We start from the raw sequence: 18,457 nt of genomic DNA on the forward strand, positions 1-18,457 counted from the left end.
TGTAACTGGCTACAGACCAGCTTTAGAGATTATGATGTCAAAGTCAGATGATCTCCTAAAAACTACCCACAAGGGACACTCAGGTGCAAATTTAACCCTAAACTGCAAGTAGAATGCTGTAAGAACACGGTATCTGTACAATACAGCTTTTGTCAAAATTCCAATTAAATTTTTTAAAATAAGGCCATGCAATTTTACATTTAAAGCAATATCGTGATTCCCGTTTTCAGATGTGACGTCTCATTTCCTCCCCATAAAAAGCGGAAGGAGTAGGCAAAGGCAGTCATTTTCACCCCCTTTTTTATTTAAGTGGAAACTGAGGCTCAAAAAGATGCAGAGTCTTGTCAAGGTGGCCAGACCACAGGCCAGTTTTTGGATGATGGCTGTCACCTTCAGGACTCAGAAGAGTTTGTGACTTTTTTAATATTTTTCATTTCCAATTCTTTCATCTGGAATGCTGATCGTGTTTAATTTTTCAGATGTCTGCCCCTTCAGAGTCAATCAAATCAACATGAAATGTATATCGAACAACTACCAAAAAGTGAGGGCTGTAAACACGCCATGATCTCCAATCTCAGACAGCTTCCAATCAAGACAAAAGAACAGATGTGTTTATGATTTACTCCAGTACAAGGCACCAGGCGATAAAGCCCCAGTCCAGCACTAAGGGAACAGAGAAGGAGGAAAATTGCTGAGGACAGCCTGGAGGAGGCAGCATGGGGCATGAAACACATAGAGAAGGCAGGAACAGCCTCCTAGGAAGTGAAGAAATGGAAGAAAATGCTTCCTCCTACTTCACGTGTGCCTGGGCCAGCACGGCTGCCACCCAACCACTGCCCTTGGCTGAGGATCCAGCACCCCGACTCTCCGCACGTGGCCCTGGAGGGGCTCCTGCCAGGCCCCGGCTGGGTGTGCTCATCTGTGAAATGGGGACAGGTGCACCTTCCCATCAGGAGCTGGAACAGGAACAAATCCCTGGCCTGCAACATCACAGAGGCCCCCTAGTGTTGTTTCTCCCTCTCTTCGATGTGAAAAAGCTAGAGGAAAGAACTGTAGAGGAATGCCCAGGGTCAGGGCACAGGCTCTCTGCAGACAGACTGGAAAACGGACAGAGCCTGGTTTGTGCGGGGTGGAGGGGGTCTTCCTACTTCCTCTTCTGCCTTTTTCCTTCCTGTTCCTGTCACCCAGCCTCTGGTACCCCAAGTGGGGGTGCCACCTCTCACGGTGTTGCCAGGAGACGCTTACCGCTAAGAATGGAGGATGGGAAACCAGGCAGATGGAAGGAAGGAAGAAACACTGCCTGCTTAAATGTATCAGATGGACAGACCACGTGACCGATTCTGACCAGGCCCCCGGGGATGAAGGAAACTGGGATGCGGTCCAGCCCCTCATAGGTCTCACAGAATTTTTAGATCCTTCCAATATCTCTTCAAAATCTATGCCAAGGAAGGGACAAGCCCAGACCCCAGCTGCTGGATGGCTACCTCTGTGACACAGTAACTCACTATTCGTCCAGGAATTTTCAGCGAGGTTGACATGCAAGAGACTAGTCAGCATCGAGGTAAAGTACGCGTATCATAATAGTTTCGCGTAATGACCTTGTGAAAAGCAAGTCCATCTCTTCCTTTCCCACATAAGAGATAAACTATGCTTGAAGTTTGGGGGAAAACAGTGAAGAAATAGTAAATAGATGAACACACTGTATTTTTCTGTCATCATATTTCTTATTTTTTATTTAGAGTTATTCATGGTTTTGAATTTTATATTAAATTGTTCATCACTCACTGGCTTTCAGAAAAAAAAAAAAACCCAAAGCAATTATGTCTTTACTGCCTTGGCTACTTCCTGCTAAGTAGATCATCTTAGATTACTCTGTTCACGGGTCACATTCTTCTTTTCGAAGCTGCAGGTGGGAGGGGCCGGGGGATGGACGCAGGGATGTCCAGTCCTCGCTGTCAGCACCCGCAGCTTCTCTGGCAGCCAACAGAAGAACAGTGTGAGGTCTGTGTCATACGAATGTTGCAAAATGTCCTGTGAGCCCAGTGCAACCCAGGGGGAAATACACAAACCCCACCATCCAGACAGCCCAGAAAACACCCCGGGCTCAGCCGCACCGCACGGCCCCGCCACGGCCGCAGCTCTGCCCCACGAAATAAGAACGACACTGGACAGTTTTCAAAGTATTTCCGTATATATTGTGTCCAAGTGTGAAATGCGTGCCTCCCCACGCCAAGTAAAGTGATCCAGGAGGACTTTTGATCCAGCCAGGTGGGAACTGAGACCCATGCTGTCAGAATGCTGAGTGCAGCCCTGGGCACACAGAGTATCCTTAATTAGAAAAGACTTCGGCTCGTGTTTCATGTGAAGTGCAGCATAGAGTTGCCACAGAACTGGTTCTGAATCGGTCCGTTTAGATCCTGGGGGTACAAAGCAGATTCTACAGCCCTCATAAGGTGCTGAGCATTTTTTTTTTTTGAAGTACAGTCAATTACAATGTGTCAACCAACCTCTGGTGTTCAGCACAATGTCCCAGAGCATCTTTAATTTTACTGAGTCTCATCTCCTTGTGGCTCTAGACCCTCACCTTTTTCTTTTTCTTTTTCTTTTTTCCTTTGTCTTCATTTTCCATTTTTGTAACAGAAGGGTGTTGACCAAGAAAGGATCAGGTTTGAAGAGATTGTTCTGAGGGTCACTTTTCAGTGTGTAGGTGTTATTTAGGGGAATTACAGAATCCAGGCAGTAGTTAAGTTCCGGTGACTGTTTCAGAAGAGATATTTGCATAGTCTGCTGGAGGGAGGGAGGGAGGGAGGGAGTCCTGTGCTGGGGATGGTGACAAGACTGGTCTCCTGTAACCTAGATTCAAAACTCTCCATGCAGGCCAACAGTTGAAAGCAATTTTTATTTTCCTGCCCTGGGTTAGATGTTAAATTCCAGGATCTGTCCTTCAACCCACACGTTAGTAAATGATTGATGCCAGTTTTGGTTTTGCTGTTTGCCCACTGCCGTTGTTACCCAGGGAGCTCACCCACCCAGCCAGCCACCTTGTGTCAGGGTTTTATTTTCTGTTTGGTTTTGATTCCTTGAAAAGCCTGTCTTCTAAACAAACTGACCACTTGTCTAAAATAAATCAATCAAATTTTGGGAGAGGAACCCACAATTGCCCGTCATTGCTACTGATTTCATCTTTCAATCAAGCTGTTGCTCACACTCAGCTGTGGTTTACATGGTAAAGACCGATGTGCACGCTGGTACCTGGGGCTACACTAAGAAACTGCCCTAATTTGGTGAATTACACTATTTTCCAAACTTCCTAGAATCAGAACATTTTCATTCACTTTGCCTCCTCTCTGGCTCCTGATCACCAGCTCAGTGGTCTTTGTACATCCACAAATTGTCCCCTGCACCTGTCGTTGCAAAGACCAGGAGGACTTCCACGAACATTAGGATGTACACATCTCAAGGATTCCCAGGTAGATTCTTATGGCCCCACCTTCATCCTATTCATTATGCGTCATCAAAATTATAGCCAAACCTACTAGCACATTTAGTGGAGAAATGGAGACTGGCATCCTGCCAACTACACACCTTTGTCCAGAGATATAAGCACAGTAACAAGTCTCCTGATTCCAGGGACCTCAAAACACAAAATTCAAAACATTAAGATCAAATGAAAGGGGGAAAAAAAAGCAAGCAAAAAAATCACTACAGAGGGAGTGTAGTCATTAACTACATAAATTAGCTATCTTATCAACCATCCCTTTGGCAAAACCATTAGCACTCCTGAGCCGAGCTAAGGATAAAACAAAACAAAATACAACAAGGACCTACTGTATAGCTCAGGGAACTATATTCAAAATCTTGTAATAACCTATAATGGAAAAGAATCTGAAAAAGAATATATATATAACTGAGTCAGTTTGCTGTATACCTGAAACATTGTAAATCAACTATACTTCATTAAAAAAAAATTAAACAAAACCCAAAACAACAAAATAAAGACTCTCGTGAGAATCAAAATTGATGACAGATGTGAAACAACTCAAAATATAAGACAGTATTGAGAATTTAGACATTGTAAGTTCTGTGCATCCTAACAGCCACGGAGGTAGACAGACAAAAAGGACACAAGGTGTCCGCCCCTGGAGCCTCAGCATGAGAAGGGAGGGACAGCGAGCGCGCAGAGGCTCGTAAGTTAACGATCACATGTTCAGTAGGGATAAAAGCACTGCAGAAAGGAAGCCCCTGGGCCCAGAGAGACTGGGGCAGCAGTTACTGCACGCGTATTTTCAAATTCCCTTAAAAACGTGAGCTCAGGCTAGAAGAGGCCGCTTCCCAGCCTTCCAGACGGTTCACAAGAGAAGGCACGGAGGGTAATGCTGCTCTCCCAAGGAGACCAGCTGACACAGTGTAACCTTACCAACCCCGAAGAACGAAAACTACAATCAGATAGGAAAGGCTGGGGGGGGTCTCATGAGCCCTCTCACCATCCCAGTGTTCTGTTAGGGAAAATGTGCACTCAGCCAGCGTGCGATTCTGCCTTACAATCCTGGTGATAGAGAAAGTTGGTGGACGGTTTTAAAATAGCAATAATGACTTTTGGTAGCACTTTGTTTTTAAACTCTTTCCCATCCAGATTCCTAAAGGAACCCTGTTTGGACAGAAAGTACAAAGGGTCTTGGAAATCATCTGTGGAAAACCACTTTCTCCTGCCTTTGTGTGACCGGATGTGTCTGGGGACCCTGATGACACCGAGGACACCCAGCAGCCCAGGCGGTGTCAGGAGGGTTGGGAAGAGAGGCTGTTCCTGCAGAGAAGGTTGCCCGTGACCACCAGCCCCCTGACACGGGGCCTTTCCTTCTGCCCTCACCTCCCATGCCCGGCTCCCTACCCTTCAGTGTCAAGCCAGGAACCTGGGGCAGAACAAACGGGGTGCACTGTCCTTCTTTTCCATTGCAAATTAGCTTCCAAAAGCAGAATGATGGCTTTTCAATTTGTACAACACTAGAAACAGAAATATGCATAATTTGAAGAGAAACTTACGCTTAAGACCAACAGCAGGAGGCTGGATCTTGCAGACAACCTAACAACCTGCTACAGAGCCATTGTGCAGAAGACGCTTTCATGGGGTAACGATGTCATGCTTTGGAGACGGAAGCAGCACATCTGTTCCCACCCAAGGGCTAACCACACTTCCAAGGTCCGTAAAGGAGCAAGCTTTGTAAGAGGATTAACCCTATCCTCACAGCCACCTAATCAGGAAGCTACTATCATTATCCTATTTCACAGATGAAATAACTGAAATTATAGAGGTATATTAACTCATCCCCAAGTCCACAGCCAGTAAGCGGCCGAGCCCAGATTTTTGGCAACAGAGCCTAAGGCACCCCTCAAAGCACGGACAGTTAACAGCAGGTGTGTTGTAAGTGGAGCGATCAAGCACGTTACCATCCAGACTCGAGTATTTGAGGGGGAGTGGGCACGCAGCACTAAGATGTGTGCCAGGACAACAAGTGTGAACCGCGGATAATCGTGGACAAACCAGGATGGACGGTTACCTTAACTACCACGTGATTAAAGGGAGATGAAACCAAGAGTGCCTCTAAATATTAGTTACTTATGTCCACAGTGGTTATTCACTGAGCACCTACTATGCACCAGGCACTGTTCTAGGCCGTGAGTCAAACACCCAAGTCCCTTCCGTCCTAGAGCTCACATTCTGAAATGTCACTGACGTGTGCACAGGTGTCTGTGGTGTGTGTGTGTGCAATTCAGTGTGTATGCGTGTGCAGCAACGAAGCCCATTTAGCATCTTTTCTCCTGTAAATCTGTTGAAATAGAACTTTGGCCACTGAAAATTTACACAGTAGCCCAAGTTGGGTTACCTCTAACTTACGACTCCTTAACATGTTAAATATATATTTCAAAAGCATTAGAATTCCATGTTGCCTAAGTTTGGGAAGGTGGAAAAGGCTAGATCAAGATTCAGAAATTCTGGACGCACATTCTAGGTCTGACGCTACTCCGGAGATAGGCAGCCTTGCCTTTTCGTGGCATTTTCTCTCCTGCTCCCCGTACAGAGTCGCCATGAGGACACACTGACCTTAACTTTGCAGTATCAGCTTGCGTCCACAGATTATTTCAGTCGGGTCCGCACAATGTGCCTGTGGGGCAGGCGGGATGGCATTCTCATTACTGTCTGATTTTACAGGGAAAACCTGAGATGCACAAAATGAGGCAACAGGGCTCACGCGTGAAACTCAAGCGCTGGCCTCTGGGTCCAAGTGAAGGGCGAGTAAGAAGGGACACCCAGTGCTCTGGAGACCACAGACGATGTCCAGCACTCTACATCCTCCTCCAGGAGAGGCAGGGCACAGTGACAAAGGACACCGGCCTGGACCCACCTCTCCCACTTAATAGCTGCGATACTTTGGCAAGTCGCGTAGGCTCTCTCAACCTGTTTCCTCATCTATTTTTTTAATACTGGGGGTAATGATGGTGCCTACCTCCCAGAGTCACTGTGGGGATTAAATAAGATAATGGCACAAAGCACTCGGCCCAAATACCTGGCGCGGGGTCAGGCTCCCTCCTTGCCGGCTGTTATTTTATTAGAGAAGCCACAAGAGGCAGATTAGCCGGGTCACCCATCTCCACCCTCCACGCCACAGCAGAAGACTCTGCACGGGCACACTGTGCTACCCAGGCTCCCTGCCCAGGGACCACAGGGACCAAGCTCTGGACCAGGGGGCAGCAGCAGTGGCAGAGTCACAGAAATACTGCGACGGAGTGGTACCCAGCCCTGAGCCACCACGGGGGACAGTCCACAGTTAACAAGATCTGTAAGCTGCTCCAGGACGCCCTCCATGCAGGGTGGGCCTGTGCAGTCTGTTTCATTTCCACACCTGCTGAATATAATTGCAAATTTGATTCTTCTTTCCTTTAACCCGTGAGCCTCCGTATGCCAACACTATGGAAGAACACAAAATTCACCTTTAAAATACGATGCTGTCGCAACCACAGGGAGGGAGGGCTTCCAGAGGAAACCCCATGTCCTCCTCTGGAACTATTGAAGAGGGACGGGAACACATGCATCTTCAAACAGGGATGAACGATAAAAATCAAGACTAGAAAGCCCCAGGGCAGTGATGAACAGCGTGCAGGATTGCTGCAGGAAGTACCTCAATTATGATTCATTCCATTTAAAAGATGTAATTGCGAGAGAGCAGGTTATAATTGTGCACGTCCCATTTAGGATGACAAGACACCGTGTCTACACAACACTTGAATAGAATGCACACATGCTTCTCTGGGCTTGAGTTTCTTTTGCTTTTTAAAAGTAAAATCTTTGTCAGCAATGTTTTCTTTCCCTGCAGAGTACCTCCTAGTGTCCCTGTAGAAATATTAAACAGAGGGTACAGATGCCCACTTCTGCTACTTAAATACAGCAACCAAGGAGGTGACGACTTGCCAGGGTCATAAAATAAATTTAACAGCAGAACTGGAACTGAGCAGGGTCCTCCCACTTCTGGTCGTGGGACTTCTCCACCATGTAGGTCCCACACTTCTTCAACTGCTGGCTATTTCTCTTCTATCCAAGTAGATAATAGAGCGGATAAAACAAAGGCAGAATAATCACATGATGCAGAGAGAAGAGCCAGAAAAGTACATATTATTTTCACAGTAAATTAAAGAGAATCCACTATGATATTCTACAAGCAGAACTTAACCAGAGACGTTAAATATTATACAGAAAGCCACGTAAAACGTCACTGGGCCACCCAACAATGTGGGCACATATAGAGACTCCTTTTACTACAAACGTGTAATATTAATATCCACCACATTTGAAATAAAGAAAAATGTCTAGGAGGCAAGGAATAAGGAGAGAAATCAAGATATGTCAGTAGGATTTCAAGCCACAGTGAACCAGGGAGATTCCAGGCAAAATCTCTGCCCTGTGCACTGGGACCTGGCATTTAAAGACCTACGTGAGGACAAGAAATCTGATTTCATACCAGTAAGGGAAGGACTTGTCCATAAATTCCTGAGTTTCAAGAGCTGCTTTGTTCTAAATAAACAAACCGTAAAAGATGCTCATAGCCGGGGAAAAACAGAAGGAAACATGTCAACTCTGTATAGCCTTGGCAGAGGGGAAGATTCACCTGTGAAGTATGAAATTCAAGGTCGACACCACATTCAGGTATAAGATTTATTAACCTTGAGTCATTTAGGAAAACCAAGTTGTTGAGTCACCTAGGAAAAACGATCTGGGAACTAAGCTAAAATCAGGCTAATGCAAAAACCAATCACTGAGACCGAGTCCCAGCAAGAACATGAAAACCACAAAATAAGAATCTTTCACAACTTAAGCGAAACAGACCACCACCAAGAAGACCTCCCCTGCTGAAGTGAAGTTCACAATAAAAACTATAATCTATATAAGGAAATATATCCAAAAGGGAAAGTCAGTAAATATGATAAACATAAGAACTAGCAACCCAAGAACTAAAAACAACAATCTGGAAAAAAAAAAAAAACCCTGATAAAATGTATATAGTTTAAATACATAAAAGACTTACAGGAGGAATTGAAAAACTATCATTAAATAATAGAACAGCATGAACAAAATGCAAATAAACCCCCCCAAAGCACAAATGAAAATATAATTAAGATAAAAAATCCGATGAGTAGGTTAAACACAGATTAGAAACACAGAGTAATATGGTAGGCTGGAAAGAAGATCTGATAAAATCCCCAAGAAACAGATAGGAAAGAAAAGAGATGAAAAACAGGAAACAATAGTTAAAGAAACATGGAAGTACAACAAGTTCCAAACAAGAAAAGTAAAACAAACCCATATCTAGATACATTAAGGAAACAGCAGAATATCAGAAATAACCAAGTACAAAAGCTTAACTATAAGCAGAGAGAAAAGTCAGATTAATTTCAAAGGGCCACGTAACAACATATGTAACAACATAATTCTCCATAGCAACAAAAGAGAACAGAAAATAATAAAATAATACCTTCCAACTGATAAGCAATAATGATTCCAACACCTGTACTCTGTTACATAATCAATCATTTAAGAAGATATTCAAAATAAAGACATTTTCAGACAAAGGCCAAGAGAATTTATCATTCAAAGCCTCCTACCCCAAATTATCCACTAAATAACATATTTCAGGAAGAAGAAAGCAATCTGGAAGAAAAAGGGAGATAGAAGAAGTAACAATGAAGAAAAAATGGTAAGCATGTTTACAAATCAATTTAAACATTGCTTATAAAAATTAAAACCTAATTTGGAGTAAATTAAATACAAATCAGGTCTAAATTATAAGGCAAAAAATTAGAATTCTAAAATGCACAGATAGCAGGTATTTTTTTTTAGAGTATTATTCAGGACAAAGGTAAAGTAATAATCAAAATAGCAAATAATAAGTTTACTGTGGTCTAGAAAGTAATTTTAATATCTTACATAAATTAATTAATTTTCACAACAGCCTATGACATTGGTGCTATTGTTATCCCCTTTTTTCCAATAGCTCAACTGAACCCAGAATTTAAGTTATGTCCCCCAAATCATACAATTACAAAATATGAGGAAAAGGCACCTGGGATGTGACCCAAGGCAATCTGGCATGATTTCTATAAAATCAGTAATCATATTAAAATTGAAGAACAGCCACAAAAAGAATGGAAACAGAATATATGATAATGTATTTAAAAAAAAAAAAAGGAGAAATTTGACTAAGCCAAAATATGGCCAGAAGAGAAAACTAAAGATACCAAGCAAAACCACAGTAAACAGAAAACAAAGTCCAAATATATCATTACACACAGTAAATGTAATTACACCTCTCTTTAAACTACAGATATTTGAAAATTCAAAGATACAAAATGCAGTTATATGTGGTTTAATGAGATACAGCTAAAGCAAAATTACCCTTTAGATAATCCAGTTTATTTGGTAGTAATGGTTAGGGAAAAGATATGTCTAGAATATTTATATATATATATACATGGAATATATATATAAATATGGAATATATATATATATATATATATGGAAAACATTGATGCAAAAATACATGTGCAAAAAGAAATTCTATTTTGAATAGCAACTGTAATATAAGAAAAAAAAGGACTTTGAGCCACAAGAAAATAATTTAAAATAGAGAAGTCAAAAATTAACCTAATAATTAAAGGAAGAATTCACTCAGAATATGTAACAATATGGAACTAGTATATACTTAATAACACAGCATCAAAATATATAAAGCAAAAAATGACAAAATTACAAACAGCAACTGACATCACAACCTTAGAGGCTGATTTTAATGTACCTCAGAGCCTAATAGATAAAGTAGCCTAAAAATTTGATAATGCTATTAAAGATCTGAATACCATAATTAGAAATTTGATCTAGTCCTGTATGTACATGTATGTGTGTGTGTGTATATGTGCACATGTGCCTGCATGCAATAAATACAGAACACACAATCTTTATCAAGCAAGCCTTGACATAAAGTTTTTTAAATGGCCACATATTAAGCCACAGAGAACATCTCAATCAATATCAAAAAATCAGTAATAGGTCTAGATAGCCAAAATGGACTAAAATCTGAATAAAATATAAATAACCTCATATCTCTATATGTTTATTAACTAAAGACACAATTCTAAATAAATATCAGGTGAGAATAAAAAAATAACAAGGAAATTTAAAAATACTGAGAACTGAACAACAGTGAAAAACTCTACATATCAAAACCATGCAAAGCAACTAAAACAGGACCGGCAGGATATATTTCTAGCCTTAACTACATAGATTGCCATTCCTATAAGATATACTCATTTGGATCACAGGAATTCATCTTTAAGAAGAGTTTCGTTTAATATTCCTATTTCATCTCATGGGGCACTTATTTGACTTCATAAAGACCAAATTGGATTTTATGGACTTTGGTAGCTGATACATTCAGCAGTCATCTTTCCAGTTTTATCACTAATATGTTGTGTTAATTTCTCCTCAGAATACAGATGGTTTGCTAGTTAATAGCAGTAATGATTTCACACAATTTATTAGAAAAGTGTAATTTCATTTGCATCATCTCCCTGAATTCTTTTGTCTTCGCCATTGTCTTTATTGTTATTATTACCATTTGCAATAAAGATAAATTTACATAAACTTAGAGTATCATGGATATGTTTTGTTTGGAACATGGTCTTAAGTGTCAGTTTACCACCATAGCCTTGAATTTAATGAGAACAAGTAAACAGCCAGACTCTGAAGAAACTGATGAAGGGAAAATGGCTTATTAGGAGCAATAACAACGAAAGAAACCTACTGAAATAAGTTGGTCTATTTTAAAAAGACTAATGTCATTTTAGCTATGCTAATTTTGGAGCTTAGTTCATTAAAATATTTATCATTAAAAATATTGAAAGTAATGTTAATTATGTTTTCAACCATAAGTGTTTTCTCAGGGATTAATTACCCTTGTATGGTGGGAGTCAACATATTGGAAAACAAATACATTTGAAATTAATGAGCTAAGCTTTCAATTTAATAATTATTAAAAATAACAAAATACACCCAAATAACATAGGAGTAACTGAATAATAAAAAGCAGAAATTCATCAATTAGAAGCCAACCAATATCTAATTCTTTGAAAAAGAATAAAATAGATGATAAACTTCTACACATTTTGATCAAAGTAAAGAAAGACAAAAATAACAATGTTAGGGATAATAAAATAGAACATGAATACAGATAAAGTGGAAAATTTTTAAATCATAAAAAATAACTTTTCTTCCTATAACCAAAACCCAAATGAAATAATAACTTGCTAGAAAAATAAAAATACAAAGAGCAAAACTGATCCAGAAAAACACAAATAAGCCATATGGAATTATAAATTTTAAAGCAATTGACTCATTGGTGAAAATTCACCCATATGCAAATCATCCAACTCACTTGGTTTCATAGGTGAGTTTTTACAACCCTTCAAGGAAGAAACACGTTTATTCAAAAGGCTCTTTGCAGACCTGCTAGGGCTTCAAGCTATATGAAAGAATTCTGTAAAAAAAAAAAAAAAGAAAAAAAAAAAAAAAAAAGGGCATCTCATTAATGATAAATTAATGTTATTTTCATTTTTAAAGTTTATACAAAGAGTAACATTTTTGGTTGAAAAAAATGACCTGCTATTATTTCAAAAGGTACAAAAATATTTCTGTGGTAGGGTGCAGTGATAAAACTCTAGAAGGCACCAGAAAGCATCTTTAGAAAGTCACTGAACTCATCCTTCGGACTGAAAACAGGAAATGTATGGTTAGCCCAATGGGAAGAGAGGGAGGTTGAGACAGTAACACATTACAACTCCTCTTTGAGCTTTTTAGGAACAAACACATGCCATCAAGAGGACCTGGCTTCAGAAGTGTGTTCAAAGTGAGATGTGGTTCAAATCCTAAGTGAAGACCATGAGCTCCGTTTGCTGACCAACCAGTTGGTGAATATGCTTCCGGAAAACCAAATATGACAAAGAGAAACAGATCAAAGGCAAGCACAGGCTTTTCCAGAGATCAAGATCTCAGTAATTAGGCAGACATTAACCAAAGAAAATCTCTGGTTTCATATTTTAAATTCAGGAGAGTCTGGAGCCCAGAGGAGAAAGTTTCATGGACCAAACTGTTTTGCCTTTCCCTTAAAATAATAATACAAGTTATTTAATTTCAAAAAGATGAAGAGAAGGGGAAAGTTCTGTATCCTGACCCCAAGTTCAAGAGCAAAGGAAATGAAAAGGACAAGGTGAGTGCGGACACCTGGAAGAGGCAAACGGGCCAGCCCCACAGGACTACAAGATAAGTGCAGGGGCCTCTAGGGGACCACTGAGGACAAAGATAGGAGCTTTGTTAAACAGCAGGGAACCCAGATACTTTGTCCCTGGACCTTGGATAGAGGTAGAACACATGCCCAAATTCACTCAGTTTAGGAAAAATCCCTCTGACCTACTTCACGGGCAAGGAAATCAGAGAAGATAATCTTAGAACACTCCCCCAATTTTTTCTCTTCTTAATTCTTTGGCTCCCTATCATTCCAGGCTGCAGAATTCCATCCTGTGTACAGGACTTACCAGGCAAAGTGTGCATTTACAACTGTTAAAAAAAAAATCAACGGTTACTCAAAATAAAAACATTCAAAATGAAAGAAAAATAAGAATTCACACATGTGAGGATCTGAGTGAAAAACAAACTGAGACGATGTTTCTTGCCAAAATTTAACAAACTTTTCAAAGGTGCCCTGGATTGTCTATGTTCTTTGTTTATTTAACCTACTTCACACACACATACACAACATTATCACAGTTATCATTTTAGGAAACGTTGTAACTACAGAACTCTCTTTTTGACCAAACGATTAGGAAGTCGATTGTCCCTGATAATTGAGTAAAACAATGAAAGTTAAGTTGGATCATTCAACACTGCCAAAAATGCATTTTCTCCCTTCTGGTTGTAGTATTTCTAAGGCTATATTGTGCTGCGATCTAGAAAACTATTCTGAATTCACCACCTGGCATGATTTAAACCTCCTATGAATGCTGTTAGGAGCCTCTGTTGGGGGCAGTCTGTTACTAATCACTAGCAATGTTTCTCCATGTTCTACTGGGCAGGAAAGTTCAGCTACACGAGGCACATGGCATTAAAGTGCCCCAAATACATAGTAAACAATCTTACGGTTACTGGAGGAAAGGGGGTGGGAAGGGATAAATTTGGGAGTTTGAGATTTATAAATGTTAGCCACTATATGCAAAAATAGATTAAAAAAAACAGATTTCTACTGTACAGCACAGGGAACTATATTCAATTTCTTGTAATAACCTTTAATGAAAAAGAATATGAAAAGGAATATATGTATGTCCATGCATGACTGGGACATTGTGCTGTGCACCAGAAATGGACACGTTGTAACTGTACTTCAATTTAAAAAAAAGGGGGGGGAGTGCCTAAAATAGAAACTGTGGCATTTTGCATGAGTTAACACTCCTGTTACCCAAAGCCTCACGTCCCTTTGTGCTGCTCAATTCATCACCCTACCCAAATATGAGCAAATTAAGTCATGTAAGTCACCTCAAATAATAGTTGTTTCCAATGAAAAAGTTAAAATAGAATTTGAAATGACTATAGGACTGTTTAATGGGCTGTCAAAGTGTCCCTCAGTACCAGCACTCCTTCCCACAGCCAAACAGCACGTTTAGGACTGTGAGGGGAGAGGGGAGCGGGGGCCGGGGGTCTCTGAGCATCTCCCAGCTCTTCTAGGAACAGAGCTGCAGCAGGAGCTCAGGGCTGGACTGTGTACAGGAAGAACCTAGAAGAGACCCCAAGCACCAGCTTTTGGTACTGCAAAAAGCTGCACTTATTTCTCTGAGAACCATAGCCTTCATCCCACCACAGCCATCTCCGCTCCACTCAGACCCTTCTGGCCGGGAGACATGAACGTCTGTCCTCTTCCATCTCTGTGTCACCCCAAAAGCAGGGAGGAGATAGGAAACAGTCACCAGAGAAGTTTCAGATTTGGGGGGAGGCAGAGAGAGGGACGAAGGAGCAAGTGCCAGGGAATAAGACACATCTGGATGAGAGCACTGCCGACGGGCAGAGACCTACACCTAGGAACTCCCACCAGCACGGATGCCTTTTAATGAAATACCGTCCAATTAACATGATGAGGGCAAAGACGAATAGATTATGATGGGAAAAAAGCAAGTGTAAAAAAGACAACCCACAGAATGAGAGCACTCAGAAAAGGCTGAGCCTAAAACCAGAAGCAGAGAAATGCAGGCAGCAGCCCAGCCCAGTGGGAAAGGAACCAGAGTGTCAGAAAACTACCCGGGTGGCCCCTGCAACTCTTCCTCCGCCCCTACTAAGGATGTCAATGCTCAGGGCTCACTGCACGCCCCGCACAGTCCAAGGTTAGACATATCTGTTCTCCTTGAATCCTCACAACCAAACAAGGCCCCAGGGTAGACATGAAGATGAGACGTCAGGGAGAAATGGGTGGCATTCAGGCTCACCACCCCCCACCAAGTTAACCTCCCAGTTTTCGGGGTCCTCGTACATGAAGTGTGGTCATGACACCTCCCCAGGATGGTTGTGAAAATGAGAGATAATGAACTTAAGTGCCAACTAGCGGCTGTTATTAGTGTAATTAATCAGATTAAAATAATCAAGGGTGAAGAACAGAAGAAAGAAGTTGTAATTGAATAGAAATGGCACCAGAGAAGCAGTAATGGAAACAGCACGGAGGCGGCCCACAGGTGATGGAGGCTCAGGGAGGGGAAGGGTGGACTGAGCCTGCACGTGCCTCCCCGCTGTGTGTCCGCGGGCAACTCATGTAAACTCTCCGAGCTTCAGTTCCCACCTCTACCAAGTGGGTATTAATATCTGCCCTTCCCACTTGGCAGGGCTGTTGTCAGGACAGTTATGGTCCCCAGGTTTACAGGCAACGAGTTTATCGTGTGTATCTGTTTAACAGATGGGGAAGTCCATTTCCCCTTATCCCATTTCTCAGGCAAAATTCAAACACTCAACTAGTGGAACCATGTCAAAGTCAGGCAATTACACGTGGCAAAGCCACGACCTAGCACGTGCTTCCTTTGGTCATCACTGACAGAACTTAGTTAATTTAACCTGATACTGAAGGTTCGCTTCAGGCTAACCTCCCGCAACTTCTACCTTCTATAAACCACCCCTTTTACCCGCTTTGCACTTCCATCCCAATTTATGCATTTATTCCTCTCTGGAATGTTGCTCCGTTTCATCTCCAACTGACCATATCCCAGTCATCCTTGAAAACCAGGTTTAAATGCTTTCTGGGCACAAGGAAGTAATTCACTTATCTCTACACTGCATATTATCTTTTCTGAATGTCTTATTCCACCAAGCACTTTCCTGTATTAGGATCACTGGAGTGGATGCCATCTCTCCCACCAATCTATAGATTAGAGGATGCTGGCAACGTGTCTTTCTATCCTTTATGAAGACCTGCCTCACCTTAGAGCATGAGACCTTTCACAGGGAAAATGTATAAAACCTATGCAATAATGCAGAAGTTTCTCTCTGTTGTCTCGATAACCTTTTGGAATCAGTGCAACAACAGTAGGTGCCATATTTTAAGATTTTAAAAAAGTATTTAAAATGTAAAGTAAAAAAAAAAAAAAGAATGTAAAGCACCAGGCTCATAATAAAAGTTTATGCGGGGTGACAAAATGAAAATGAGAAAATACATTCGGAGTCTGCTGCTTTCCAAGTGAGCGTTAAAGGTAGTTTTGAAAAGTGGGTTAATTATTTTTAAACATGCATCTTACTTCATTGGCCTCAGTCACCAAGAAAATGCTTCCTGGAGAGTGACAGCCTCAGCCCAGAGGAGGGAGGAGGCAGGGCGTCGCCGTCGTGCTGCAGGCACTCAGGTGTCCCTGGTCCCCTTCCATGCACCTCAGGAGTCAAGGTACGGCAGGGTCTGTGTCCCTGCCAAGACGCATCTCTCCGGGCATCCAGGCTTTTAACCTTTAAACTGTTCTAGCCTCGCCCCTCTCCCAAAAGGTGACAGCCATAAACTTGAGCCCACCGGCTCCCTCCCTCAGTAAGGACCTCAACTTTGGCAGAAGGCTGTCACTCCCGGCGTCAGAGGCAGAAGGAGCGGTAAATCGCTCAGTGTGTGCGGTCTGAAGTTGGGGGCTATTTCAAGGCCAATGTCCAAAAAGAACCAAAGCACGAAACGGCTCCTCCCGGGGTCCCTCTCGCCAGATGAAGTTGCTCTGTCGTCCCGGCCCTGGTCCACGGGAGGCGGCTACGACCCGGAGGTCAGCTCGCCAACCGGGGCACCCTCCCGGGCTTCCCCTCGCGGCGGCCCCCGCCCCACTGCGCGGGCCCGCTCGCTCACCGATCTTGGCCAGGGAGGCCAGCAGGATCCACAGGGTGATCTCGAAGGGGATCTGCACGTGGGGGTAATCCAGGGTGAACACCGGCAGGCGGCTCTCCTCGAACGGCGTCGTCCCGGGCGCCACCACGCTGGCCGGGCTGGGCGGGCTGGAGCTGGTGCCCATGGCCCGCGGCGCGTCCAGCAGGGTCTCGGCCAGGGCGCCCGCCGGCCCCGCCACCTGCAGGAGCAGCAGCAGCAGCAGCGGCGGCGGTGGCGGCGCCCGCCTGCTCGGCCCGGCGCCCGCCGGCTCCATGGGCTCGGCCCCCCGCGCGCGGCCCTCGGTGCGCTCAGCGCATCGCCCCGGGCCGCGCCGCCCGCCGGGCCCCACAGGGAGCGGCCCGGGTGTCTGCCGCGCACCGGCCGAGCTCCCACCGCGAGCGGGCGCAGCGCCTGGCGGGCGCGCACGGGACGCGAGGACACGGCGCGGACCCTCGGCGCCCTCAGCCGCCCTCCGCCGCCGGCCGCCGGCCCATGTCCCGTCCGCCGGCCGCCGCAGCTGCAGGCCCGGCCCCGGGCGGCCCGCGGGCGGGGGCGGGGCGGGGCGGGCGCGGCGCCCAGGCCGCGGGGCGGGAGGACGCGCCCGGGGCGGGCGCTTGGTGCACCTGCCGAGCCCGCCGGCCACACGGGGCCCCGAGCCGCGGGGGCGGCGGCTGCGCTCCCCTCGGGCCCTCGCCGCGCGCCGCGACCCGCCACCCCCGGAGCCGGTGAGCTCTGGGCGGACCGGCCGCGCCCGGCGCGAGGTGGCCGGAGCTGTCCCCGCCCCGGAGGCCGCGTCGGGCATCCATCCAGGGAAGCGGCCGGCGCGACCCACGCGGCGCGCGCTCTCCCCGCCGCTTCCAGAGAGGGGCCCGGGGACCCGGGGACCCGGTGCGCGGGGGTGGGGCTCGGGGCGCGCGCCGTACGGAAGCTTTAGAACAGCCCCATTTTGTTCCCCTTCCCGGAGCCGTCAGCTGGCGCACAGGGCGCGCTCTCCGGGCGCCGAAACTCCGGCGCAGAACTCAGTGTTCCCACGCTCCCACCGAACCCCCTCCTTTGCTTTTCCACCGTGTTCGGCTTTCACTCATCGTGCCCCTGTGGCTCCCACTTCTCTCCTCCCCGCCCCCGGTCACGAAAAGGAGAAACTGCTTTTCTGTTTTCAGGCTTAGAGGTGTACATGTCCGCGAGCAGCAGAACCATAATTATTCCGTGGAAAACCCGTGATTTGCCGAGCTCAGATCGCCTCGCGCCGCTAATTACAGGGCGGGCTGCGGGAGGAGGGGGAGGAGAGGAAGCCTGTTCTCCTGGAGCCGAAAAAGCTTCATCCCCCAGCGCCCAAGGTCCTCCCGTTCCCAGCGCAGCCACTGCAAAGGCGTCTTAGACCTCGCTGCCTGCAGTCTGCTGTCCCAGCGTCTTCATCTCCAGGAACCCAAGGAAACCAAAGAGCAGACCAGCCGTCAGTCAATTACCTGGAACCATTTCCCCTTCCATAGGTAGAAAATAAA

The 18,457-nt window shown here is 44.6% G+C and overlaps 1 protein-coding gene across 1 annotated transcript in view; it reads right to left on the reverse strand.

The window, feature by feature from the left end:
• SLC9A2 (solute carrier family 9 member A2) overlaps positions 1–17,810 on the reverse strand; it is a 56,015-nt gene extending 38,205 nt beyond the window's left edge. The window contains exon 1 of the mRNA XM_074354499.1: positions 16,938–17,810. Within this exon, the coding sequence (XP_074210600.1) occupies positions 16,938–17,757 (820 nt within the window). The 5' untranslated portion in view covers positions 17,758–17,810. The remainder of the gene's footprint in view (positions 1–16,937) is intronic.
• Positions 17,811–18,457: the final 647 nt, after the last annotated feature.

Source organism: Camelus bactrianus, chromosome 28, assembly GCF_048773025.1.
Source record: "Camelus bactrianus isolate YW-2024 breed Bactrian camel chromosome 28, ASM4877302v1, whole genome shotgun sequence".
Classification (NCBI taxonomy): Eukaryota; Metazoa; Chordata; class Mammalia; order Artiodactyla; family Camelidae; genus Camelus; species Camelus bactrianus.